At 40.6% G+C, this 26782-nt stretch overlaps 1 protein-coding gene across 11 annotated transcripts in view; it reads right to left on the bottom strand.

Moving 5' to 3' along the window:
* Nucleotides 1-26782, bottom strand: part of CACNB2 (calcium voltage-gated channel auxiliary subunit beta 2) — a 385488-nt gene that overhangs the window by 139482 nt on the left and 219224 nt on the right. Inside the window, exon 1 of one of the 11 annotated variants that reach the window (XM_082742045.1) lies at nt 22071-22090. The exons of 9 other annotated variants lie outside the window; for them this stretch is intronic. Coding sequence is in view for 1 of the 2 variants with exons in the window: in XM_082742052.1 (XP_082598178.1) it covers nt 19995-19997 (3 nt within the window). In the remaining variant the exon portion in view is untranslated. Of the gene's footprint in view, nt 1-19994; nt 20018-22070; nt 22091-26782 lie in introns of those variants that run through there. One more of the 11 variants, XM_082742052.1, reaches the window with a different exon arrangement.

Genomic DNA, 26782 nt, shown 5'->3' with positions numbered 1-26782 from the left:
TTCATCATCATCATGATTACAACCAAAGATTCCTTCAACCAGTACCTACCGTGCACCAGACACAGGATCCAAGAGTACTCGAGTACTTTGCAGAACCCGGATCAAATACTAGTTAATATATTTTAAAGTTCCAAAACACAAAAACCATACATTTTATTATGTAAAATTTAAAAATCATAAGTAAAAAAAAATCCAATAATAACATTCGGAAAAATTTACAATAACAAAAGGGTCCCCTCTTTCATATCCTAAGAGATCTGGAAACCAGTAAGAAAAAGATCAATACCACTAGAAAAATGGGGGGAGAAAAGGAAGATATTCACAGAAAAAGAAATGTTTAAAGCATATGGAAAATGCCCAACTTTAATTCTGATGTTAAAAGAAGCAAAATCAAAGAAGGTACTAGTCCTTATTGGCAAAGATTAAAAGCAAAGCACTTGTTAGTGTGGTGCTCTCATCTTTGCCCCGAAGGACAAAATCTGGTTGCACTTATCAACATTGAAAATTCCTTTATGACCAATAATTCAAATTCTGATTCTGTAACTTTAATCTTCAAAGTATGTACAAATATATATAAAGAATGTATACATAAGAATGTTCATTAAAGCGGCACCTGGGTGGCTCAGTAGGTTAAGCCTCTGCTTTTGGCTCAGGTCATGATCTCAGGGTCCTGGGATCGAGCCCCTCATTGGCCTCTTTGCTCAGCAAGGGAGCCTGATTCCCCCTCTCACTCTGCCTGCCTCTCTGCCAAATAAATAAAATCCTAAAAAAAAAAAAGAATGTTCATTAAAGAAATTAAAAAATAATAACAAAACAAGGTTCATTACAATATAATTTGTGTTAACAGATGCCTTTAAATAGCACAATTGTTCAGGATGCCTGGGTGGCTCAGTCAGTTAAATGACTGCCTTTAGCTCAGGTCATGATCCCAGGGTCCTGGGATCAAATCCCACACTGGGCTCCCTGCTCAGAGGGTAGCCTGCTTTTGCCTCTGCCTGCTGCTCCCTCTGCTTGTGCTCTGTCCCCTACCCCCAGCCTGATAAATAAATAAATAAAATCTTTTAAAATAAATAAATAAAAAAGTTTGAAATGCTCTTCATAAAATAAATAAATAAATAAAATAACTAGCGTAACTGTCTACCAGTAGGAGACTGGTTCAATAAGTTAAGACGCATCTATATCATGGCACAATATGGAGACATTAACGATAATAAGGTATACACAGCTATATATATTAACAATTTCCAGCATATATTTTACATGTAAAAAATTTAAAAAGCAAGAGGCAAAACAGTGGATACTCTTCTGCTATCACATGCATATATTTTTTTAAAGGATGCATATAGACGTTAGTATTTAGGCTATACTCTAGAACATATAAGTGGCTGCACATGAAGTAATCTGGAGAAGATAGTAAAACTCCCTCTGCTTGGGTTATATCCCAACAAAAAACTCTGAGGGGCAGGACCAGGCATCAGTGCTTAAAGCTCTGCACGTGGTTCTGTTGCCCACCAATGGTGGAGGACTCTATGTCAGGACCCCAAACAGTGATGGTGTCTGGGGAAGAAACCTGAGGGAGCCAGGGCTGGGGTTGGAGGGACTTAGTTTTCATTGTGGAACCTTCTGTAATGCTTGAAATTGTATTTTAAAAAATGTTTTTTTTAATGTATTTTTTAAAGATATGTTTATTTATTTTAGAAAGGGGTGGGGGAGGAGGGGCAGCAGGAGAGGGAGAGAGTTCTTCAGCAGACTCCTGTTGGGCACAGAGCCCAACATGGGGCTCCATCCCAGGACCCTGAGACCATGACCTGAGCCGAGTCCAATGCTTAACTGACTGAGATGCCCAGGAACCCCTGCATTTTTTTAAAAAACCATGATCATAAAATCTTTTTTTTTTTTTTAAGATTTTATTTATTTATTTGACAAAGATCAGAAGTAGGTAGACAGGCAGGCAGAGAAAGAGGAGGAAGCAGCAGGCTCTCTGCTGAGCAGGGAGCCCAATGTGGGGCTTGATCCCAGGACCTTGGAATCATGACCCAAGCTGAAGCCAGAGGATTTAACCCACTGAGCCACTCAGGCGCCCCATGATCATAATATCTTAACAAGAGACATTTATAAACAAAATTCCTGTTATTGTCTATCAGGGATTTATAATAGCTTTCCCTTCTCCAATTCTTGTGGTAACTTTTTTCATAAAAATAGCCATGACTTCGAATTTTATTTTCAATGAAAGAAGAAGAGGTATACTTTATTTTTATGATGAAAACATACTGAAGTTGTTTTCAAAACGTGGCCACTGGCAAAGAAGTCAAACTCCCACCATTTGCAGATGACATAATACTGCATATGAAAACCCTAAAGACGCCATCAAGAAATTACTAGAATTGATATGTGAATTTGGTAAAGTTATGGATACAAAATCAATATAGAGAATTTTGTTGTATTTCTGTATCCTAGCTATGAAGTAGTCAAAAGAGAAATTAAGAAAAGAGTTCCCCTTACAATTACACCAAAAGTAATACCTAGGAATGAACTTAACCAAGGAGCTGAAAGACCTGTACCCTGAAAACTACAAACACTGATGAAAGAAATTGAAGATGACACAAACAAATTGAAAGATATTCCACAGTCATGGATTGGAAGAATAAATATTATTAGAATGTCCATATGACCCAACGCTACTATAGGTTTAATGCAATCCCTATCGAAATACTAACAGCATTTTTCACAGAGCTAGGACAAGTCATATTAGAATTCGTATAGAATCACAAAGGAGCCTGAACAGCCAAAGCAATCTTGAAGAAAAACAAAACTGGAGGTTTCAAGTTATATAACAAAGGTGTAGTAATCAAAACACTATGATATTGGCACATAAATAGACACATAGATCAGTGGGACAGAATAGAAAGCCCAGAAATAAATCCACAATTACATGGTCAATTAATCTTCAATAAAGGAGGCAAAAATATGCAAATGGGAAAGTCTCTTTAACAAATGGCATTGGGAAAACTGGACAGCATGCAAAAGAATGAAACTTTTTTACACCTTACACAAAACTAAACTGATAATGGATTAAAGACCTAAGTGGGAGACCTGAAACCATAAAAATGTTAGAAGAGAGTAATTTCAAGTGTTGGCATAGATGCAGAGTAAAAGGAACCCTCACACACTCTTGCTGGGAAGGTAAACCGGTGCACCCACTTTTGAAAACAGTATGGAGGTTCCTCAAAAAATTAAATAGAATTATCATATGATCCAGTAATTCCACTACTGGGTATTCATTCACCCGCAGAATATGAAAACATTAATTTGAGAAGATATATGCACCCTGATGTTTATCGCAGCCTATTTACGATAGCCAAGATATGGAAACAAACCAAGTACCCATCGATACATGAATGGATAAAGAAGATGAGATATAGATCTATAACGGAATATTACTCAGCTGTAAAAAAGAACGAAATCTTGCCATTGGCAACAACTTGGGTAGATCTACCGGGTAGAATGAAGTGAAATAAGTCAGACAAAAAGAAATACCATACGATTTCACTCATTTGTGGAATTTAAGGAACAAAACAAAGAAAAAGAGAGATAAACCAAAAAACAGACTCTTAACAGTAGAGAACCAACTGATGGTCACCAGAGGGGAGGACAGGAGAAATAAGTGATGGGACGAAGAGCACTCTTATCACGATGAGCACCAAGTATGTAATGTACAGAATTGTTGAATCACTATATTGCACACATGAAATTAATATAACACTGAATGTTAACTATACTGGAATTAAAATTTAAAAAAGAAAAAAAACAAAGATGTGACCACTGATGCTGACAATATGGTCCAGAGGCAGGAAGCTGAGCCTATGGATTTGGGGGGTGGGGGGGCACTCTCTGTACTGACTCCATGCGGACTACAAAACCTTAGTGGCCCTCATGCTTCTTTGGTCCTGTTAACTCTGCTTTTGGATGCACTTTGCTTTGTTTGTTTTTTCTCCCAAAATGTCTTTTTAAATCCACAAAGTCAAAGATTACAAATCTGACAAAAATAACTAGCATTTAAAATGACGATCTGTCAGCTACTGACTATAGGAATCTCACTAGTCCCTTTTCTCTGCTTTGTTTCTCCATCTTCTCACCTTCCAGCACACCATGCAGGGACTTGTGGATGTACTCATGGTTCTACCATCTGCACCAAGATCTCAGCTCCACGAAGGGATGGGTTTGTGTCACTTTCAGTCACTGTGGAGTCTCTAGGCCCTTGCAGAGGGCCTGGTACACAGCAGGCACTCAATAAATGTTTGTTGGCTACAAATCAAGCCGCTCTATTGTTTTGCTTCATGCAAATGTCATCACCCACCTCCTTCCACTGCACCCCTCCAAGGAGTCGGATCTCCCAGGGTCCAGGGACACCTGCCACAGCTTTCTGACTGGTCTTCCCGCTTCCACCCACCTCCACGCATATGGGCAGACGAATCTTCTTCAAACATGCACCAGATCACACCACTCCCCTGTTTAGAAGAGTTCCATTTCTTCCCATTCCACTTTAAAGTAAAATCCACTTCTTGCCTATAGACTTTGACATTGCCTGCATCTCCAAACATATCATGTATTACTTTTCCTTCACTACTTTCCAGGTACAAACTTTGGGGGGGGGGTGTTTTGGGTACAAACCGAACACTTTTTGCTTTAGAATTTCTACTTCTGTTTTTCCCAGTGCCCACAGCCCTCCTTTCTCTCTTGCTACAGCACACTATCGCCTCCCCAGCTTCTCTTCTTCGGAGATCCTCTCCGATTATGAAAAGACTCGTTGAGTAATTGCTTACTTTCTTTTATTTATTTATTTTTTTTTAAAGAGAGAGAGAAGTAGGTGGCAGGGGGAGAGGGAGAGAGAATCTTAAGCAGGCTCTACACCCAGCATGGAGCTCATGACTCTGAGATTAGGACCTGAGCCGAAATCAAGACTCAGATGCTTAACCGACTGAGCCAACCAGGCGCCCCTAATCTCTGTTTACTGTTTACTCATCTACCCCACTCCCCGAGTCTCCCAGGTAGAATACAAGCTCTGAAAATGCAGCTCTTAGATTTGGGAAAGTGGAGCCTATATACACTTGCCGCCCATGCCTTTTCCTCTAACCCAGAACTTTCTGCAGTAATATCTATATTTGTTCCATAGCTATATATGTAGTACATATATATATTTGTTTTATATCCAAGCTCTCCCATATGATAGCCTCTAGACAACATGTGGCTTGAAATATAGCTAGTGTGACTAAGGAACTCAATCTTCAATTTTTTTTTAAGATTTTATTTATTTATTTGAGAGAGAGACAGAGATAGCAACAGAATGCACAAGCTGGGGAGGAGAGAGAGAGAAGCAGGCTCCTCCCTGCTGAGCAGGGAGCCCGACGTGGGACTTGGTCCGAGGACCCTGGGATCATGACCCGAGCCGAAGGCAGACACTTTACAGACTGAGCCACCCAGCCACCCCTAATCTTAAAATTTTATGTAATTTTAACTAATTGACATCTCAATTGTCCTACATGGTGAGGTCTACCCTATTATACAGGGTAGCTCCAGATAGTCTGGGTACCAGAGACTTTGGAATTTACTGACCAAATGGCCATGAGCCTGGTAGGCCTGCCTGGGCTTCTTCCCAAGTTCCTACTTCTCAGGATACACTTCCCTACCAGTGTGCACATTTCCAGCGCCCGGTGCTGCTCAGGGCAGCCACATGATGAGGTAGGTAGGCGGCGATGAGCAGGAGCTTGAATGTATGGGGTGGGCTTCCACTCAAAGCCCCTCAAGGACCTTGACAGACGTGAGGTCTGTATGTCAGCTCTCTCTCCACTGCCAGACTTCCCAGCAGTACTTCCAAAGATAACCGTAAATTCACACCGGCCTTCACAGTCTTAGAGGCATTAACTGTTCAGGCCTCCTTTGGTCCTCTTTGGCCTCAGACCCAGAAGAAGCAGGTCTACCACCATGGCGAGGACTCCATTTTGTTCATATCCGCATCTTCTGCTTCTAGCTGAGCACCTGGCACCCAGCCTGGTGTCTAGTAGTTGGCCGATAAGTATTTTTGGGTACGTGAATAAAGTATATGTCTATCATATCAAACTTGGGGGGATATCTGGTGTTAAAGGGGGTAAGGAGACAACTTCAGGAGCCTCACTGTTCTGTGGATTGTTGGGCAAAGAATATGACATCTACATTTCCTACTGGTGAGACTTCCAAGTGTGGGTAAAACAGGACCTACACCATCCCATCGTCTGAGAAACGCAGAGGAAGGACACCTAGCCAACTCCACAAGGAAGCTTCAGCACAGACAGAGATCAAGCTGTGGTAAATAGAGAGGAGAAACTGTGCCTGGGGTGATAGGCATTTGCAAAGCTTATCAGAAGAGACAATGCTCTGGAAAAGTCTAGAAATCCAGACAAGCCTAGAACACAAGAGATGCAGGGCCCGGTCTTTTTCTTCCCTCTTCTTTTTTTTTTTTTTTGGCCCTACCCAGGAGTTTTAGTCTACTTCAGTAAGTTGAAAAATAAAATCAAATCAGAGTCCCAATGTATAGCACTTGTAAGTACACTAATTTTCTTGGAATTAGGATCCTGTGGTAAAAAACACATGAAAACCTCACCGCCTAATGGGGATGTTCAACACCTTCCGAGTTAGCCTTTTGTGACATCCGTGAAGAACTAAGTAAAAGAATATTCCCATAGAGTCCAGGGAGATGCCTGGAATGGGTGGACCCCATCAGGCTAGGGCAGGATTTCAGAACTCTGGGGGGACCACATCGTGAATGCACGTCATTAGGAACAGACATTTTTCAGGACCTATTTCTGTCCACGTGAACCACGTGTTTCATGAATGCAGGGCTGACTAATAGAATTCCTGCCCTCCACATTCCAACTTCTGTAAGCAATTAAATCACAGTAAAATGAACCTTCTATTAGGTAGGAAAGATGGGGGCTCCTACCTGTTATTACTGACAACAGAACCAAAGGAGAGCAACCAGGAGTATAATTTCCCCAGCTGGCACTGTGTCTGAAGGCTTGGTCTCAGCATTAGGATTAACAACTCTGTTGATCTTGCTTCTTTCTACTTTCAGAAAACACTGCTGCTCACATTCTTCCTGGTGGCTCCTGGGGGTGCTTTACCAGCAAGGCAGCTCACCAGGAAAGGGAGGGCACCCTAAAACAGTTTTCCTTACACAGGGGAGAAACGTGCTAATTAACGTAAAATTGGGATCGGATGGAGAAAAGTTTACACATTTTCAAAAAAGTAGGATTCCCCCCAATTAGGACAGTATGTATTTATTTTCCAGTTCACACTTTCTTTTCCAAAAAGTTAAGAAAATTCTGCTGCACCTTTCTCTAAAGATAACCTACAAAAATGAGTTCTCCTAATTAATAATTTCTCACTGGCTTTAGAAAGTATTTTAAAGTGGGACCATCCTCAAAATAGTTCCTTACTCCCATGCCAAGAGTGCACTTGGGTTCTCATAGTTAGACTGTAGTGCTCAAAAGTTTTCAACCAATCAGATCTTTTATTTTTATTTTTATTTTTTTTTAAAGATTTTATTTATTTATTTGAGAGAGAGAGAGAGAGAGAGAGAGAGAGAGAATTCACAAGTAGGCAGAGAGCCAGGCAGAGAGAGAGAGGGGGAAGCAGGCTCCCTGCTGAGCAGAGAGCCCAACACGGGGCTTGATCCCAGAACCCTGAGATCATGACCTGAGACTAAGGCAGACGTTTAACCCACTGAGCCACCCAGGCGCCCCAAGATCTTTTATTTTTTGATTAAGGCAAAAACAAAATGAAAATATTTCTTGGTGAGTCAGTCAACATTAAGAAAATATTTTGTCAAAGGAACTGTGAACACTGTTGTTCTTGAGATTAAAAAAATTTAACTTGATTGCACTAAAACTAAAATGTTTAATTCAAGATAATTAAACATTTTTTTAAAAGCACAGTTTCCTATGAACCTTTAAGATGTTATGTTGAGTGAAATAAGCAAATACTGAGGACAAATGAGGCCATAGGAGGACAAATACTGTAATCATTCCACTGAGTAGTCACACACATAGAGACAGAAAGAACGGTGGTTGCCAGAAGCCAGGGTGGGGAGAGGAGACGGGGAATTAGTACTTAAAACACGCACTTAGGGGCAGCTGGGGGGCTCAATCAACTGGGCGCCTGACTCTTGATTTCATCTAAGGTCATGGTCTCAGGTCATGAGTTCGAGCCCTGCATGGAGCCCTGGGTTGGGCTCTGCACTGGTGTTTGGGGTCTGCTTGAGATTCTCGTGCTCCCGCTGCCCCTCTCCCCGCCCCACCCCACCCCACCACTCCCTCTCTCTCTCTCTTTCCAAAAAACCAAAAAAGCCCCCCCAAAACCCATGTACTTAGGGCCGCAGAACTGTACACTTAATAACAGTGAAAATAGTAAATATTGTTATGTACCTTTTGTCACAAAGAAAATTTTTTTTGACCCACATGGTTTCTGCTAGAGAAATCAGAGTAAGCATCCAAACGAAAATCAATCAATAAATAAGTAAGTAAGTAAGTAAGTGAAAGAGAGAGAGCGAGAAGAGAGCAAGAAATTCTATGAGGCGAGGAAATACGGAACAAAGAGCTCCAGGAAAGCAAGGGCTGCTGGTTGCACTGGTCTCTCCTGCGCCCAAGCCCCGCGCCCTGAGTTGGACGGGGCAGCCACCCCACACATTTGCTCTAGGCAGCTGGGAAGTAAAGGGAGGACAGGGAGGTGTTATTTTCCCAGTGTTAGTGAGATACAGTTGACCTACCTACCTTACGCACTGTGTAAGTTTAAGCAGCACAGTGACCTGACTTACATATATTATAAAATAATTTCCCCACAGTTTGGTTGATATCCATCATCTCATATAGATACAAAAAAAAAAAAGTTATTTTTTTTTTCTCCTTGAGATGACAACTGTCAAGATTTACTTGCTTGGGCACCTGGGTGGCTCAGTGGGTTAAGCCGCTGCCTTCGGCTCAGGTCATGATCTCAGGGTCCTGGGATCGAGTCCCGCATCGGGCTCTCTGCTCAGCAGGGAGCCTGCTTCCTCCTCTCTCTCTCTGCCTACTTGTAATTTCTCTCTGTCAAATAAATAAATAAAATCTTTAAAAAAAAAAAAAAGATTTACTTGCTTAACGACTTCCAAATATACCATTCGGCGGGGCTCTCTACGTTCCTGGTGTACATTGTTTCAAGGGGAGGTATTTTCCGTTTTTTGTTTTTGTTTTTGTTTTCAGTTGCAGTTCCCAATTCCAACCAGCCCCGAACTGTGAACGAGCTGATTCAGGAAGGCGTTTACTACCAAGTCACCATGGAGTCTAATAATTACAGTTCTGAATTATTAATTGATCTAAAGCGTGTGCCTTAAATACATTTTGTAAAAGCAATCAAAGCTAGAGAAAGAGAGTGTGTATGTGCTATATAATTATAAAAATCAGGGAACTTCAGGTTGTGTCAGTGTTTTAGGTAACAAATAATTTCAGCACTAAAATATCCAATTAACACTCATTCAGAATTAAAATGTTGACATATCACCAAGCATGCTGTCGGTCGTAGAGTATAATGCACTGGGATTCAGATGGGACAAAGTGACACATTTGAGGATTTGTATTCAGAACCTTCCTCTAACTACTGGCTGGGTTTTCTCGGTTGCTGGTCCCAGCAGCCCCATATAAACTGTCAGTTAGACCATTCCTGTAAGGATAATACCTTCCGTAAGCAGCTGAAGCATGATGTTAGCAAAAAGACAAGGACCCTTCAAAACAGCCAGAAGAAAGGGTTCAAGGGATCTGTGTCTTTCATAATAATTATATTCAGTCAGTTCCCGGGTCTGGGAAGAAATCTGAATAAAATACCTGAATTAAAGAGCAGAGGTTAATGTTGGAGTTGGCCGAGTATAATTTTCAAAAGCCTCAAATAAAATAGCTTTCTACAAAGGGGCATCTATATAGTGCATTCTCAGATTTTCTACGAGGCTTGTGTAGAAAGCATTATACTTTTGCTGGTATAAAAATATGTCTAGGGCTCTATCTACACAGATGCTATCAAGGACCAGCCGACCACAGCTCTGGGACCAAAGTCAGCCTGTCATCTCTTTTTGTGTCTTGTGAGCTAATGGCTGCTCTCAGGTTACAACAACAGATCTCAGTGATGGAGACAGAGAATGTATGGCTTCAAAGCCAAAAATATTTACTATCTGGTTGTTACGGAAAAAAATTTGTCAACTTCTCTGTTATATGATTTGCCAGGCTTCACATTACAGAGCTTGTATAATACTGATACCTAATTAGTCCAATTATTCCATACTCTGATTCCTCTTTTTTATAACAGTAATTGAGGGCTTGATTTTGGAGGCTATCTATGGGGCACCAGATGTTTGTTCTCCTGGGGTGCCTGATGGCTCGGTCGGTTAAATGCCCGCCTTTGTGTCAGGTCATGATCTCACGGTCCTGGGATCAAGCCCCACATTGGGCTCCATGCTCAGTGGCGAGCCTGTTTCTCCCTCTCCCTCTCCTCATGTGCAGATGCTCTCTCTCTCATATAGAAAAATAAAGTCTTTCTTTCTTTCTTTTTTTTTAAGATTATTTATTTATTTATTTGACAGATCATAAGTAGGTGGAGAGGCAGGCAGAGAGAGAGGGAGGAAGCAGGCTCCCCGCTGAGCAGAGAGCCCGATGCGGCGCTTGATCCCAGGACCCTGGGATCATGACCTGAGCCCAAGGCAGAGGCTTTAACCTGCTAAGCCACCCCGGTGCCCCAATAAATAAAATCATTTTTAAAAAAAGATATTTCCTCTCCTTCTCTTAAGCTCTCTAACTGAAATAATTTATACTTAAGCTGGTATCTTAGTACAGTTGGTTTTTAATATTGTGACAACCTCAACTGGTGAGAAAAATCTTTTTCCCTTCCAAATCTATGTTCCCGGCATGAAGAGGCTGCTTCGTGGTGGTTTCAGCATGTCGACAAACAAGGAAAATCAAACCATCTTTCCATCCTGGCCTGTTCAGGCGTTGACCGTCCAGCCTTCCCATCTACTGATGATCGTGCTCAGGCCGACAAACATTAAGTTCATTGCTCAGAGCATAGGCCCCTGGATATTCCCAGTAAGGGCTGAGGAGAACCGAATTGCTACTTGCTAGCTGTATTTTGTGGCAAATATCGCCTTCCTTTTCCCAGTTCCAACGTACTAGATTAGTTAGGGAAAATACATGAAAGGTCTTCATCGACGAAAAGCTGTTTTTTCTAGTTTAATTTTCCTCCGATGCATAACTCTGAAAACTCAATCCAAAGAGTAAATATTACTTCTCAGAGGATTTGCAAAATGATTAATTTAACAGTGGACTCCATCCCAATTAACACACTGAGGTTCCCTTTATCTTAATAAAGATGCATGTACCTCCCATCTTATGGCATTGATGCAGGATAGGGAGAGTGAAATCACAGGACAAAATAAAAGAGAACAGGATATGTCAAAGCACTTAGTTCACACTCATCTTCAATTTCTAACACCAGAGAAAACAGGAATTGTTCCTTGGGCTATGCTTTCGCCCAGCCTTTTGCTTTTCCTAAAAAAGACCCTTTCTTTAGGGGGCAGTGTTAACAAATATCAAACCTGACACTTCCTAGTGACCCTGGCCAAGTTACAGAACATCGCAAAGGCTGAATCAATCTAACCAAAGAGACAAAGAATCTTTACTCAGAAAACTATAGAATATTCATGAAAGAAAATAAGGAAGACACAAAGATGAAAAAATGTTCCGTGCTCATGGATTAGAAGAATAAATATTACAAAAATGTCTATGCTTCCTAGAGCAATCTACACATTTAATGCAATCCCTATCAAAATACCATCAACTTTTTTCAAAGAAATGGAACAAATAATCCTAAAATTTGTATGGAACCAGAAAAGACCCTGAATCGCCAGAGGAATGTTGGAAAAGAAAACCAAAACTGGTGACATCACAATTCCGTACTTCAAGCTCTATTACAAAGCTTTCATCATCAAGACAGTATGGTACTGGCACAGAAACAGACACATAGATCAATGGAACAGAATAGAGAAGCCAGAAATGGACCCTCAACTCTATGGTCAACTAATCTTCGACAAAGCAGGAAAGAATGTCCAGTGGAAAAAAAGATAATCTCTTCAGCAAATGGTGTTGGGGAAATTCGACAGCCACATGCAGAAGAATGAGACTGGACCATTTCCTCACACCACACACAAAAACAGACTCAAAACGGATGACAGACTTCAATGTGAGACAGGAATCCATCAAAATCCTTGATTAGAACACAGGCAGCAACCTCTTTGACCTCAGCTGCAGGAACTTCTTCCTAGAATCATTGTCAAAGGCAAGGGAAGCAAGGGCCAAAATGAACTACTGGGACTTCATCAAGATCAAAAGTTTTGCACAGCAAAGGAAACAGTCAACAAAACCAAGAAAACTGACAGAATGGGAGAAGATATTTGCAAATGACAGATCAGATAAAGGGCTAGTATCCAAAATCTGTAAAGAACTTATCAAACTCAACATCCAAAGAACAAATTATCCACTCAAGAAACGGGCAGAAGACATGAATTTCTGCCTATTTCTGTAAAGAAGACATCCAAATGGTCAACATACACATAAAGAAGTGCTCAACATTCCTCGGCATCAGGGAAAAACAAATCAAAACCACGGTGAGATACTACTTCACACCAGTCAGAAAGGCTAAAATTAACAAGTCAGGAAATGACAGGTGTTGGTGAGGATGCAGAGAAAGGGGAACCCTCCTACACTGTTGGTGGGAATGCAAGCGGTGCAACCACTCTGAAAAACGGCATGAAGGTTCCTCAAAAAGTTGAAAGCTTTGAGCTATCCTACAACCAAGCAATTTGCACTACTGGTTAGTTACCCTAAAGATACAAATGTAGTGATCCAAAGGGGCACGTGCACCCGAATGTTTATAGCAGCAATGTCCACAATAGTCAAACTATGGAAAGAGCCTAGATGTCCATCAATAGATGAATGGATAAAGAAGATGTGGTAAGTGTGTGTGTATACACACACACACACACACACACACACACACACATGATAGAATACTACACAGCTATCAAAAACTGCAATTTTCCATTTGCAATGACATGGATGGAACTAGAGGGTATTGTGCTAAGCAAAATAAGTCAATCAAAGAATGAAAATTATCATATGATCTCACTGATATGAGGAATTTGAGAAGTAAGAAAGGATCATAAGGGGAGGGAGGGGAAATGAATCAAGATGAAACCAGAGAGAGAGACAAACCCTAAGAGACTCTTAATCTCAGGAAACAAACTGAGGGTTCCTGGGGGGTTAGGGGGAGGGATGGGGAGGCTGAGTGATGGACACTGGGGGAGCATATGTGCTACGGTGAGTGCTGTGAACTGTATAAGACTGATGATTCACAGACCTGTGCACTTGAAACAAATAACACATTATATATTAATTAAAAAAAAAGAACATCGCAAAGGCTAAGTTTATCTGGAAAATGGGAGGGAGGCAGCTCCTGGTGCATAAAGCTGTTGTGATGTAAGTAATCCTCGCCAAGCACAGAGCTGGTGTGAAGTACTCGGGATAGGGCCATTTACTTTGACTTTGTGGTTCTGTGGTTGCACAGGATACAAAAGGCTAAGTAAACCATTTAGGACACCAAGCACTTTACAAAGAAAACCTACCTCAGTGACAAAGGAGGTCAACGAATTATTCAGTAACTCCTGAACTCTAACTAGTTTTAAGTTGCCTCTGTTTCATTCTGAAGGCAGCTGTTCGCCTTTACTGTAAACCCAAGGAGACACTTCCTTTCTTAGTTAGGTCAGGATTAGTCCCTCAAGGCAATCGTGGGATTCCATTCTCCAACCAGCCAGTTCTACCTGGCCCCTCTCCAGGCACTGACTTGCCCCTAAGCCCCTGGAAGTCTGAAGGGACACCTCACCTCACTTATCTCTTGTCCTGCTCGGTCTGGTGACCTCAGCAATCCTTCCAACCTTGGAGACATCACTCTATGTCGTAAATCTTTATAGTGGCATTTTCCTCTGGCACTCTTTATTCTTAGTCACTATCTCATCCTGATATGCCCGTAATTATTTATTTTTCTCCAAATCAAGGCAGGCGCTACAACACAAATCAGCGTAGAGAAGGAAGCTGATTTATTCTTACCATCATTTCTGTTCCCTACACAAGTCTTCAAGATTTTCTCTCATATTTTGTTCTTTGCCAGTAAACCTTAACTGTAGTTTGGAAATGTGATCCTCTCCAGGCTGCACATCAGCACCCGTGCAAGCATGTCCCAATGACACGTGGGCTTCTGGAGATAGCTACTGGATAAACACTTTCCCAAAAGCAAATCCCATACCGATTGGGTTGACAATTCTAACACCTTATTCATTAAATAAATGAAACAAAAAATGAAATGAAATGAAATAAATGAAACAAAAACACTGTGACAAAAAATCTGAAGGAACATACAGGTTAGCCCCAAGGCTCAAGAAAGCAAAGAGAGAAACCAGGAGGCTGACATGATGAGAGGAACCGCACAGGACAAGGAAGGGCTTGGATTCTGCAGCTGGCTTAGCCAGCGCTGAAATTCTGGTTCTACCGCTTAGCTGTGTGCTCTTAGGCACATTTTAAAAATATTTTACAACTTCCTGAATCCCTGGGCACCTGGGTTGCTTAGCGTCTGCCTTTAGCTCAGGTGAGGATCCCGGGGTCCTGGGATCCAGCCCTGGAGTCAGGCTCCCTGCTCAGCGGGGATTCTGCTCCTCCCTTTCCCTGTGCATAACCACCCCCCGACCAGGCTCTCTTTCACTCTCTCTCAAATAAATAAATAAAATCTTTTTTAAAAATTAAAAACCCAAACCTTCCTGAATCAGTTTCCTTATCTGTAAACTGTGGGTGGTAAGACAATTATTTTGAATGATTATTATATATAAATCATTTGATCTAGTGCCCGACATAAATATCCAATAAATAATAGCTGTTATCCTCGTCCTCGTCCACCTGTCAGCCTTGCACAGCCGGCGGCTAACCCTTCAGGAAGGCTGTGCCGCTTTGTTGGGGAGAAAGAGAAATCGGAATTAAGATACAAAAGTAGGAGCAGACACAAATCCACCCGGGTTTAGGGCAGGAGGAAGCACAGTAAGGGTTCCGTAAACCTTGCTGAATGATGAACAAACAAGGATCCCCACAGTCCATGAGGACCTTCACCAAGAAGGTTCTTTATGATCCTTCCACAGCGCAAGGCAAAGTGAGGCTGGCTGGTCACTGAAGAGAAGTGATTTTGCTTCATAGCAAAGTTTTCTTCTTCTTCTTCTTTCCCCCCAAACCACGGCATCTACGGAGCTTCCTGTACTACCAACAGTGAAAATCTCCAAAAAGAGGGGCACATGTGTGTGCACAAGAGCCACATGCTGAGCTGATGTTCCGATGACTGTGGCCTTGGGAAGAGGCATTCGGCAGCTCCCTCCCAACTGCCCCTGACCCCCAAGAAAGTAACAGAAGAGAGGGAACGTGGCCTCGTTGGTGAGCTCGTCCATGCAGGAACTGTAACAAGCCGGAGGCACCAAGGGGCTCTGGGCTTCTGATCTGCCAGCTGCACAAACCAAATCAGAACTGGTAGTTTTCACTGGGCAAAATTCCTTTTTGGGTCATCGTGACATGGGCTGAACAAAAGCCCAAGTCCTCAGTCCCTAAGTGATCTCCCTTGATCTCCATCCCGGAAGTGCTCTTTCCCGGATGTCAATACAAAGGCAACACCCTTAACGTGTCAGGTGGGCCTTTGACCACCCAAGCCTCTGAAGATGGAGTTACTGCGATCACAGTGGCTGGTACAGACCAGCTGTCATGTACAAACTACTCTTCCAGGTGACTTATGCATAGATTAACTTAACCCTCCCAACCATTCCTAAGCCAAGTCCTACCACCCTCCCTGTTTTCCAGATGAGCTAAGAGTGCTGGTGACATGGCACAGCTACGAAGCGACAGAGCCAGGGGCTGAACTTTGGCCACGTGGCTCCCGAGTCGTTAGCAACCAGCATGCTGTCAACCCGAGGTGTAAACCCAAGCGCAACTGCGAGGGGGTGAGCAACCATAATTCCTAGCGGCACAGGGGTGGCAGAGGAGGAGAAGTCGGTCCTACTCTGGAGAAGCCACCGAAACTTTCAAAACCTTTGTTTTCCATATCTACACAATGGGGATAATAATATCAGGTGACACACCCAGCGTGAGGATTCAACTTCCATACTGAGGATCGTCCCTTCTTGTGGCTTCCAGTGCCTTCAGAAGCAACAGGGACCAGATTCATCAGAAAGTTTCACCCTCTCCCACTTCGTGCAAGGAAGTGAGAAAAGTCCATCAAGTTCGAAGTTCTGGGATCCCAACAGAAAACAATGGACAAAAGCCATCAATCAACATTCACTGAAGACCAATAACCAATATTTATACAACTCCTACTATTCCAAGTACATGAAATATATTAACTGATTTGGTTTTCACACTGACCTTACAAAGTGACTTGAGATTTAAAAAAAAAAAAAAACAAGGGGCACCTGGGTGGCTCAGTGGGTTAAGCCTCTGCCTTTGGCTCAGGTCATGATCTCAGGGTCCTGGGATTGAGCCCTGCATTGGGCTCTCTGCTCAGCGGGGAGCCTGCTTCCTCCTCCTTCTCTGCCTGCCTCTCTGCCTACTTGTGATCTCTGTCGGTCAAATAAATAAATAAAATATTTTTTAAAAATCAATAAAAAACAAGATACAGAGTTAAATAACTCACTCAAAGACACAAAACTAAGGTAGAAACAACTATGGCTAAAAAAAAATATGAAAAAATATTTAACCTCACCGTAACAAAAAATACGCAGATGTTTAAAAATGAGATATTTTTGCCTGTCAAATTATTTTAACACTTTTAATTTTTTTTATTTTTATTTTTTAAAATGAGATATAATTGACATATAACATTATATTAGTTTGAGGTGCATAAAAATGGTTTGATATATAGATGCACTTCATGTTATCAAATGGTCACCACAATAAATCTAGTTCACGCACGTCGCTACACATAGTTATAATTTTTTTTCTTGTGATGAGAACTTTTAAGATCCAGTCTTTTAAGAAACTTCCAAATATACAATATAGTATTGTGAATTATAGTCACCATGCTGTACATTACATCCCTGGGACTAATTCATTATATAACTGGAGGTTGGTACCTTTTGACTAACTGCACCCATTTCGCCCACCTTCCACATGCCAAGCGCAGTTACAGAGCATTTGTCTTTCTCTGACGGACTCATTTCAGTCAGCATACTGTCCTCAAGGGCTACCTGTGTTGTTGCGAATGGTAGGACTTCCCTTCCATGGCTGGATAATATTCCACCCCGTCAAATTAATCATTTGAAAAATGATAGCCAATACTGCAGGGAAATGAACTCATACAATGTTGGTAGATATCTCACTTAAGGCAACGTTTCTGAAAAGCAATTTGGAAAGGCATGCTACTCTCTTAAAAAGTATATATTCAGGAATTCTCTTTTCCAGAATCTATGTGAAGGAAATAAAGATGCCAAGAAATACGTACGAGAATGTTCCCACGGGCTGAAACACACACACGTCGTCTGTATGTACATGTGTGTATGCGTGTATACACATGCGCTTGTATGTATAAAACAATGTAAATATCCGACAGGGGGAGAATGGCTCAATTACAGGAAGTACTTTGAAAATTATATTCTGTAAGCATGGACTCCTTTTTTAGTGTTGAAAGAATGATGGGAATTTTAAGTAATGATGTGCTTTTCTTTTTAACCAGATGACAGGTCCCCCCACCACTTGGATTAGCTTCCTGACGAAGCACCATTAAGATGAAAACTTGTGACTGATAGTTTGAGCTCACCCCAGGTTCATTCTTTTTAAAACATAGAATTTGCTGAAAAGGAAATTCTGGCTATCCTCCCAACATATCCTTCCCTGTTTTGCAACCAGGAGGGCAAAACCACACTTTCTGCCTCTCTCTGTAGCTCCCAACTAGGAGCTACAGAGAGAGGCAGAATTTTGGAGACATTGTAAAGCATCTGGGGGCCTCCGTGAACTAGTGGCAGAGGAGGAGAAAGGGGAATTGGTGCCTGACTGACTCAGTGGGTTAAGCCTCTGTCTTTGGCTCAGGTCCTGGTCTCGGGGTCCTGGGATCGAGCCCCAAATCAGGGTCTCAGCTCAGCGGGGAGCCTGCTTCTCCCTCTCTCTCTGTCTGCCTCTCTGCCTACTTGTGATCTCTGTCTGTGTCAAATAAATAAATAAAATCTTAAAAAAAAAAAAAGTAAATGCAGCAAGAGGCTGCAGCAGTTCTCTTAGGTCTGCAGTGCAAGGATTCCTTCAGGGTTTAAAGAGGCTGGGTCACTGCTTCTCACCTTAATCCCAAAGATGTAACATGTGACCAAAAAGCCAGTCACTGGGCTCAGACCCTCTTTTCTTGAACACCAGCGGTCATCATTTGAGACTTCACAAAGCCCTTTTAAATGTGGAAGAAAGACAGAGTCTGCTATAGTCTGTGCGTCTCCTTTGAAATCAGGCACAACCTTCTGTAATATGAGTCAACAATCCTCTTGGGGGTCTACTATGTGTGTAAACACTTTGCTCACGTTACGTCACTTCATCTTCACTACAGGGGGGCACAGGGGGAACCGAACCACAGACAGAACGGTATGCCTCAAGTCGCTCACTGCCAACACACGGCAAAGTTGTGTTTCTGCCTGTGGTCTGACCTCTAAGTGGATGCCCCTTCCCTCTCTATGAATCGCAAATCATTAACTTCTCTGAAATGAAAAAGTTAGAGGCTCACTCATCTCATCGAACCATCCAGTCTGCGTAAGAACACCTGTGAGACCAGCTCTGCTAAATGATGATGAACACAGGATCCGCTTGGAGAGCTCACTAAAACGAAGACTGCTGCTGTACGTGTGAAGTGGGGCCAGAGATTCTGCATCCCTACCAAGCTCTGAGGTGAAGCTGGAACTGCTGGTCCATGGAGCAAAATTCTGGCTAAAAGGAGTCCAGTAGAAGCTACCATAGGACTATTTAAATTTAATTACATATTCAATTCTTACGTTGCCTCATTTCAGGTGCTCAACAGCCACCTGTGGCTACCATATTGGACGCCACAGATACAGACTATTTCAATCATCAGAAAAAGTTCTTCTGTCTAGGGCATGCCGAAAGCAAGATAGCTACTTCTAAGGGCGGGGAGTTGGCGGCCCATTTCCTAGTGAACTCACTTATTAACTTCTAAACTGAAAAGACACATACCTCCTCCCTTTTTACAACTCTCACTACCTGGCCCCATTCCAAACTCTTAACAAGACACGACAAGGAAATATACCTCCTTAAAGATGGAAGTCCTCTCAAATGTAGCATGTTTTTACATGTTTCTTATTAAAAGTAAGACCACCTCAATGACGATTCTTAACTTCCCAAAAAATTAGAATTTGGATATGGGTGTATTAGAAATACCAAATTTAGGCTACTGTTACCTATACTATAGCAAAGTAAAGGATATTTCAAATAGTCAATAATAATGACAAAACTACAAAAAATATTAGTAACACAAATAGAACATTCGACTCACAGGAAGAAAAACAGAAAAAGGACTTTGGAGCTAAAAGAAATGGAAAATAATTTATTTTTTTATATGCACGTAACTGTTCTTTATGATACCAGTAAAATTAAGCAGATCTGGCTAGTTATAAAACCTAGAAGAATTACTAAAGTCAGTTTTCTTAAATAGCTATACAGACCTCTTCTTATAAAAAACATACAAATCTAAGGACTCAATGAATATTTTAGTCTAGTTTTCAAACTTTTTCTTTTCTTTCTTTCTTTTTTGTTTTGTTTTGTTTTGTTTTGTTTGGAGGGGGTAGAAAGGCAGCCGGAGAGGGGGAGAGAGATTCTTACCATGCCCAGCACAGACCCTGGCACGGGCTCAATCCCACGACCCTGAGATCGTGACCTGAAGCCAAAATCAAGAGTCAGATGCTTAACCAACTGAGCCAGCCAGGTGTCCCCCAGATTTAAAAAAAAAAAAAAAATTTAATACTTAAATCCAGAAAAGTTTCCAAATTTGGTCTCGATAAGCAAAATGGCCTAAATTAATGAACTGACTAAATTAATAGCATGCTTCAAATCCTTTAAGTTCCTGTTGTCACACTTAGGGTAGCATTTTTAAAAAAGTATATATATATAGTGACTCATACTGTAACTGTTTAACATGATTGCAGACTTTAAATATTTTTTTCTTCATTATAGAACATATGGTTCCTTAAATTATGCAAAAAAGGATAGAAATTATTCATGAAAAAATTGGCTTCTGTGCATAACCATACCCAACAGGTGTGTATTTTAAACACACGGGGGCTAATTAATGAATGTTTGTATTCCTGAAATACTCGTTGGGGTGTATTCTAAGAAATAATTTCTGTGTTCTCTTACACTCTTTATTAAAAAGTAACGAGAACCTGGAACTCATTTTCAGGAGTGCTTTCCTAAAATGCTAACATCATTCCTCAAAATACTTTTTCTTCTTTGACAGCTTATGCTTGGGTGCAACCCTGATATCGTTTGAAAATTCCACATGAGCCACAAGCAGGGCAGACCGGAACAAGGGACAGGAAGGCTTACACGTTGCATGAGTTTCCGCGCTATTCACTTCGTAGGAGTTTTAAGGGAATTATTCTGAAAACTTAGAATTTTGCAACTTTAAATCTTGAGGAACATCTGAAGGGGGCCTATCCTGCTCATTAAATAATTTTTGCTCATCTTGACAGTGACCTGAGAGCATAGATCAAAAGACAAAAGAAGGTCTTAAAAAACACTGACCAAAATAGAAAAAAACCATTTTGAAATGGATGGCAAAAACCTTCAGCTCTCATTCTGGAATTGTATCTGTCATCGTGATCTTAGGCCAATGGTTGGAATAAAGGAATCAGATTAAATAGAAGACTGTGTGATTTCAACTTGCTATGTTTAAAGTAGAAATTTCAGTTGCTTTTCGGGAAATTTCTTTTCTTCTGGCTGCATGACAAGAAGTGAAATCATCTCATTCTGGGATGCCTACACACACCTAAAAAGGGAATTTGGTTTTTAGTGGAATATGACCAGAAAACTGAAATTCACTATTTAATGCAAGTTTATTTCTTAACAGTTAAGCTGTGGTATTATTTACTGAACACAGAGTTGATAAATCTTTCTAAAATCAGATCAAATTATCATCACAGTTCATCAAGTTATGAAGCAATCAGAAATGTAATTATTGAACTTGGCTCAAATTCAGTATTTCAAAGGAACATATGGTTTAAAATACCTTTTGACGCTTTCAAAACTGTGTCTATAATTCTTAACGTTTAACTTCATTTTTTATTTGGCTATGAGAAACACTAACTGTTCATAATGCACAATGTATGGATTAATGTGAATTTTTACATATTTTACGGGTTGAGAACAATGTGGTACTCTATATATAGTCTTAATTTAAATATTTTTTAATGTTTAAGGAATGCATTTAGTGTTTAAGGTTAAGAGTGACATTTTACTAATGGTTTACTATTTACAAATGATCCGAAGAGTATTTTATGACAATAAAAATTCTCAATTCGATTACTTTGAATTTTACTTAACAGATATGATTTCATTAGTAAGTCAAGGATTTTTCGTTAAAGAATCTTAATCGCTGTCATCACACTATAGGGATTTTTTAAAACACATTTTCATAGATGTAACCATTTCAAATCCAAGTTCAAGTACAAAAATAATCTCAAATACAACAAATAATAAAATTACAAAACATGTTTGATTTCAAATTTTGTTCTGAACTGTTTCCGCATTTGTCCTAGTCCTTCAGAAATGAGCGATTTGTTTGAGATTTCTGTGATGCCAGGCACTTGAGAGGAAAGTTTAAAAACAGACTTGGAAATGGTTAAAAAAAAAACTGATTAAAAATGCTAGACGTCAATGACTTTAAAAAGACTTTCTTACCGCTTCAGAATGCTCACTGCCATCATCGTACATGTTTCTTCTCCGCCTGGAACTAGAGTCTCAGCGCGGCCATCAACAAGTCCTTTTGCAGGAAGCTAAAGTGCGTTATCCTAGTGATTCTGTTTCCACAGCTGGGATATAGTGCTATTAGTTTCCCACGCTTGGCAATGCTCTTAAAATAGTCTCTCAGACACCGAAAGACAAAAAATGACTATTTGCAAGCACTTCAGGAAATGATGGTCTGGCAGACTGAGCGAAAATTCCACAACTGAACAAAATCGGTTTTTGATGTAGTATATTAATTGATTACTAAAAGCAAAACAGAACCAAGAAAATATTGGGTCAGGGAACAGTCATTCACTCTTTTGGTAAGTAGTCTTATCACCTGACCCACACCTACACACAGAAAGCTCCTCGTTCTCAATGGAGGGCTAGCAAACATTATAGGAACTCAGGTGGACAGGGAAAAAACATACCGCTCATAATTCCTTTCCATTTATTGAAATAAGTAGAAAGATTTTCTAGGAATTTAAAGGGAATTTGAGTATGAGTTTGTATAAAATTAAAAGACTGAGTAACTTACTGGATATGATATTTTAGCCAAATCAGCTCACATATCCTATCATTATAATTTCAATAAGATACATGTATACATGTCTCTCTTGGTCTGCGTTTGTTTCAAACTGTGAATAATTCGTGTGGGAAGGTACACAAAGAAATCCATGAATGATTAATACTACACTGGTCCTTAAATGAAAAATAATCTGTCTCTTTTGTTAACTTTCAGGTGGCATATAAAAGAATGTCACATTGTTCTGTCTCAACATTATGACTCAAAGAAAATATTTCAACAAAATGCTTCATTTTCCCACAGTCTTTTAAAAAATGATAACAAAAATCTTGCCAAACATCCTTGTAGTACAAGGACAGGATTTCTGCCAAGGAAGCCGTGATGTTTTAATTAGAAATAATTTAACCAAATACTGGACAGGCTTAATTGGTTGTACAGATCAAAATACAGTAATGTAGCAAAAAAAGCTCAACCTTGAGTGGTGTTTGGGAGGAAAAAACAAAACCAAACCAAACAAGCACAAATGCAAACCATGTCCAAGCATCCAACTCACCTCATACTTGTAAATAACTGGTCATCAAAGAGTTTGTGAAATGAAGGAAGATGGAGATTTATGAAGATACCTTGCAAAGCAGCTGGACCTCTCCTATTCTGATGAGAATCTCAAGGCCAGAGAGGTTAAATAACTTACCCAAAGTCAATCAGCTAGATTGCCTGCTGGGAACAAACTAACCCCTAGATAATGTCCTCAGCTAAACTCCAGGACGGGACATACAATACAGCAGAGAGCAAAAGTACAAAGAAACAAGAGTGGGCTGAGTTCCGGAAACAGTCTTAACTATCAACTCCATCAGTCGTTAACCTTGAGATCCAGGGCAATTCGCATAGGGCCTCTGGACACTTGTTCTCATTCTTAAACCAAGTGGACAAGATTGGAAAAATTGCCACCTCTCCTCTACCTTCCCAAAACTGTGCATATGAATAAGACAGCCTTTTGCTTAAAATGTTACCATAAGCAAACAAAAACAGAATTTGTATAGACTTCTGGATTTTATGAGAACTCTTCAGTTTCCTGTGAGTGTTGAACCCTATTATGCACACTAAGAGGAAAGAAAGCTAAAGAATAATGGAGAAAGAAATACTGCAGGGAAATGGGACTTTGGCATAGAGAGGGAAATCAGGAAAGCAGATAAAAGCAAGTATAGTAAATTATGTAGTGACACATGGGAGAAAGCTGCAGGTCCCAGGTAATATTCTGAGAACAGGCAGGGGGAAAAGGAATAGGCTGAAGATGTTGGAAAAAAAGGCAAGAGTAGACCAGAAAAATGAGCTGCATTGAAGGCCGCATTATTTTAAAAGGCATTCACCAAAGTAACCGCCATATTAACATTTTTACCGTAGTTTATGACATGGAATGTACTACCCACATATTAGTTTGTTCTTAAAGCAGACCAATTTGATTGGTATTATTATCCTTACGATTCTACAAGAAAACAAAACAGGTATTCAGAGATGCTGAGCACCGTGGACAAAGCCAGAGAGCTCCTAAGAGTACACAAGGCAAGGATGTGAATTTGGACGCTCTAGCTCAAATGCACACGTTTCTCAAGCACAGCACGCTGCCTGTCTAATCACAGCTTTAAAAAAAAAAAAAAGGCGATGCTATTAAACACTGTGTGATCAGTAACTTCCTGGACCAGGAGACAGAAGGGAAAATGAGTAACTCATAAACTCATACCTCGCCTTTCAGAGCATAAAATCTTTTAAAACGTGAGGCAGATATTGTCACCAAGTAACTAGCAAGAGAAATAGTAAACAGATCCCAGGATCAGAGGATGGGTCTCCATGGGCAACACGGAAGACTCCCCAACAGGAACAGGATTTGAACGAGGCCTGAGAAGAAAGTTGGGGTCATTGGGTACAAGACATTCTCAACTGAAGACAGACAGTATCCAATCAATCAATCAATCAATCAAAGTTTATATGGGAACCACAGGCATTACGTCTGCAAAGGCAAGCCTAAGCCCGTCCCCCCCATCCTGGTGAGAGCCTTGAATGCCAAGTTGAGTTCGAAATTTATCCTATAAATAATAAGGAGCCACCCAAGATTATAAAACAGGGGCTTGAAATGTTAACATCTCTACTTAGGAAGGATTTCCTAAGTAAGCAGAAAGATTTCTGCTTTTCTAGGAAAAATGGCCTCTGAAGCAGAAAGGCCAGAGAGGGGTGGGGGAGAGAACTTGATGAATGTGAAAGACAGAGGAGACGGCGGATCAAAGGTCGTCAACTCAGACAAGAAGCCTTCCTCACGGAGCACATAGGTTATGAACTGGTTTAACAAGGATCTCGCTTCAGAGCCTACTCTCGTTTTCTACAGCAGTATTTGCTAATGGACCTTATTTTTTATGGACTTTAAAATCAATTACTTCACAGGTAATTACTTGTATGTATTTACTTATATTTTAAATTTAACTTTACGGGGTGTGTATCTGGCTCAGTTGGAAGAGCACGTGACTCTGGATCTCAGGGTTTTGAGTTGGAGCCCCATGCTGGGTGCAGCGATTACTTAAATAAATAAATAAAACTTTAAAGAACTTCAAGATCTTTTCTCCTATTAACTTCCATATATATATATATATATATAGTATAATTTTTTTTCAAGATTTATTTATTAACTTTAGAGAGAGAGAGTGCAAGTAGGGGTAGAGGCTGAGGGATAGCATCTCCATCAGCCTCCCTGCCGAGTGCAGAGCCTGATGCCTCACGGGGGGCTTGAACTCACGACCCCAAGATCATAACCCAAGGTGAAATTAAGAGTCTGACACTCAACGTACTAAGTCACTCAGGTGCCCCCTATGACAGTATTATTAACTACAGTCACTATGCTATACATTACATTACAGGACTTACTTATTTTATAACTAGAAGTTTGTGCCTTATGACCCCCCTCCAACCATTTCTTCCCCTATTTAAGAAAGTAGATCTTAAAGTTTCTCTTTACAAGAAAAAAAACTGTAACTATGTGTGGTGATAGATTTTAACTAGACCCTACTGTCATTATTTTGTAATATATAATCATTAAATTGTACACCAGAAACTGATATAATGTTATATGTTAATTATATCTCAAAATTCTTTTTAAAGATTTTATTTATTCATTTGACAGAGAGAGATCACAAGTAGGCAGAGAGGCAGGCAGAGAGAGAGGAGGAAGCAGACTTCCGCTGAGCAGAGAGCCCGATGCGGGGCTCGATCCCAGGACCCTGAGACCATGACCTGAGCAGAAGGCAGAGGCTTTAACTCACTGAGCCACACAGGCACCCCTCAATTTTTTTTTTTTAAGAATTTTTAATCAATTCACCTAAGGCTACTTCTGTGTTAAAATTTCTAAAAGTACTACAGTACTCAAATAATCACTTTAAAAAAGCAACATGAAACAACACATAGTAATCACACAACATAAAGAAAGTTGGATAAAACTAGTAACATTTCTATGAATTTTACAAGTATTTACTGCTACTCACAAAACACTAGGAAGAAAAATCTTCAGATAAACATCTCTTAAGTAGTTATAACTAAAACAAAAATATCCACAGTGCTAATTTGGCCATTAGTGTTCTGAAATGCAAATTAAGTTGGATATGCTTTTTAAGAAGTATGGTTAAGAAGTCTTTGAAAGAAAGATGACTAAAAAGAACAGTGCTTTCATATACGGAGAGAGAGCACAAGCCCACGAGAATAGGGTATTTGTTTGATTAGTTGCTGCATTCCTAGGTCCTAGAACAGCAACCTAGCCCCCAGAGTTGTGCTCAGAGCACACTTTTTTTTTTTAGATTTTGTTTATTTATTTGACAGAGAGAGATCACAAGTAGGCAGAGAGGCAGGCAGAGAGAGAGAGGGAGAAGCAGGCTCCCTGCCGAGCAGAGAGCCTGATGGGGGCTCGATCCCAGGACCCTGAGATCATGACCTGAGCAGAAGGAAGAGGCTTTAACCCACCGAGCCACCCAGGCACCGTCAGTGTACACTTTTTAACTGAATGGATGAACATGTTTCCCTGTTTCCATGCATTCCCATTCATTCATTCACTCCTTAAATATTTGTCATGTACTGCTATGGTATAAATAATTGGCTAGATATTGAG

Source organism: Mustela nivalis (assembly GCF_964662115.1).
Source record: "Mustela nivalis genome assembly, chromosome: 7".
NCBI classification, from domain to species: domain Eukaryota; kingdom Metazoa; phylum Chordata; class Mammalia; order Carnivora; family Mustelidae; genus Mustela; species Mustela nivalis.
Note: the sequence above shows the minus strand (reverse complement) of the source record. Positions and strands in the feature narration are given on the sequence as shown.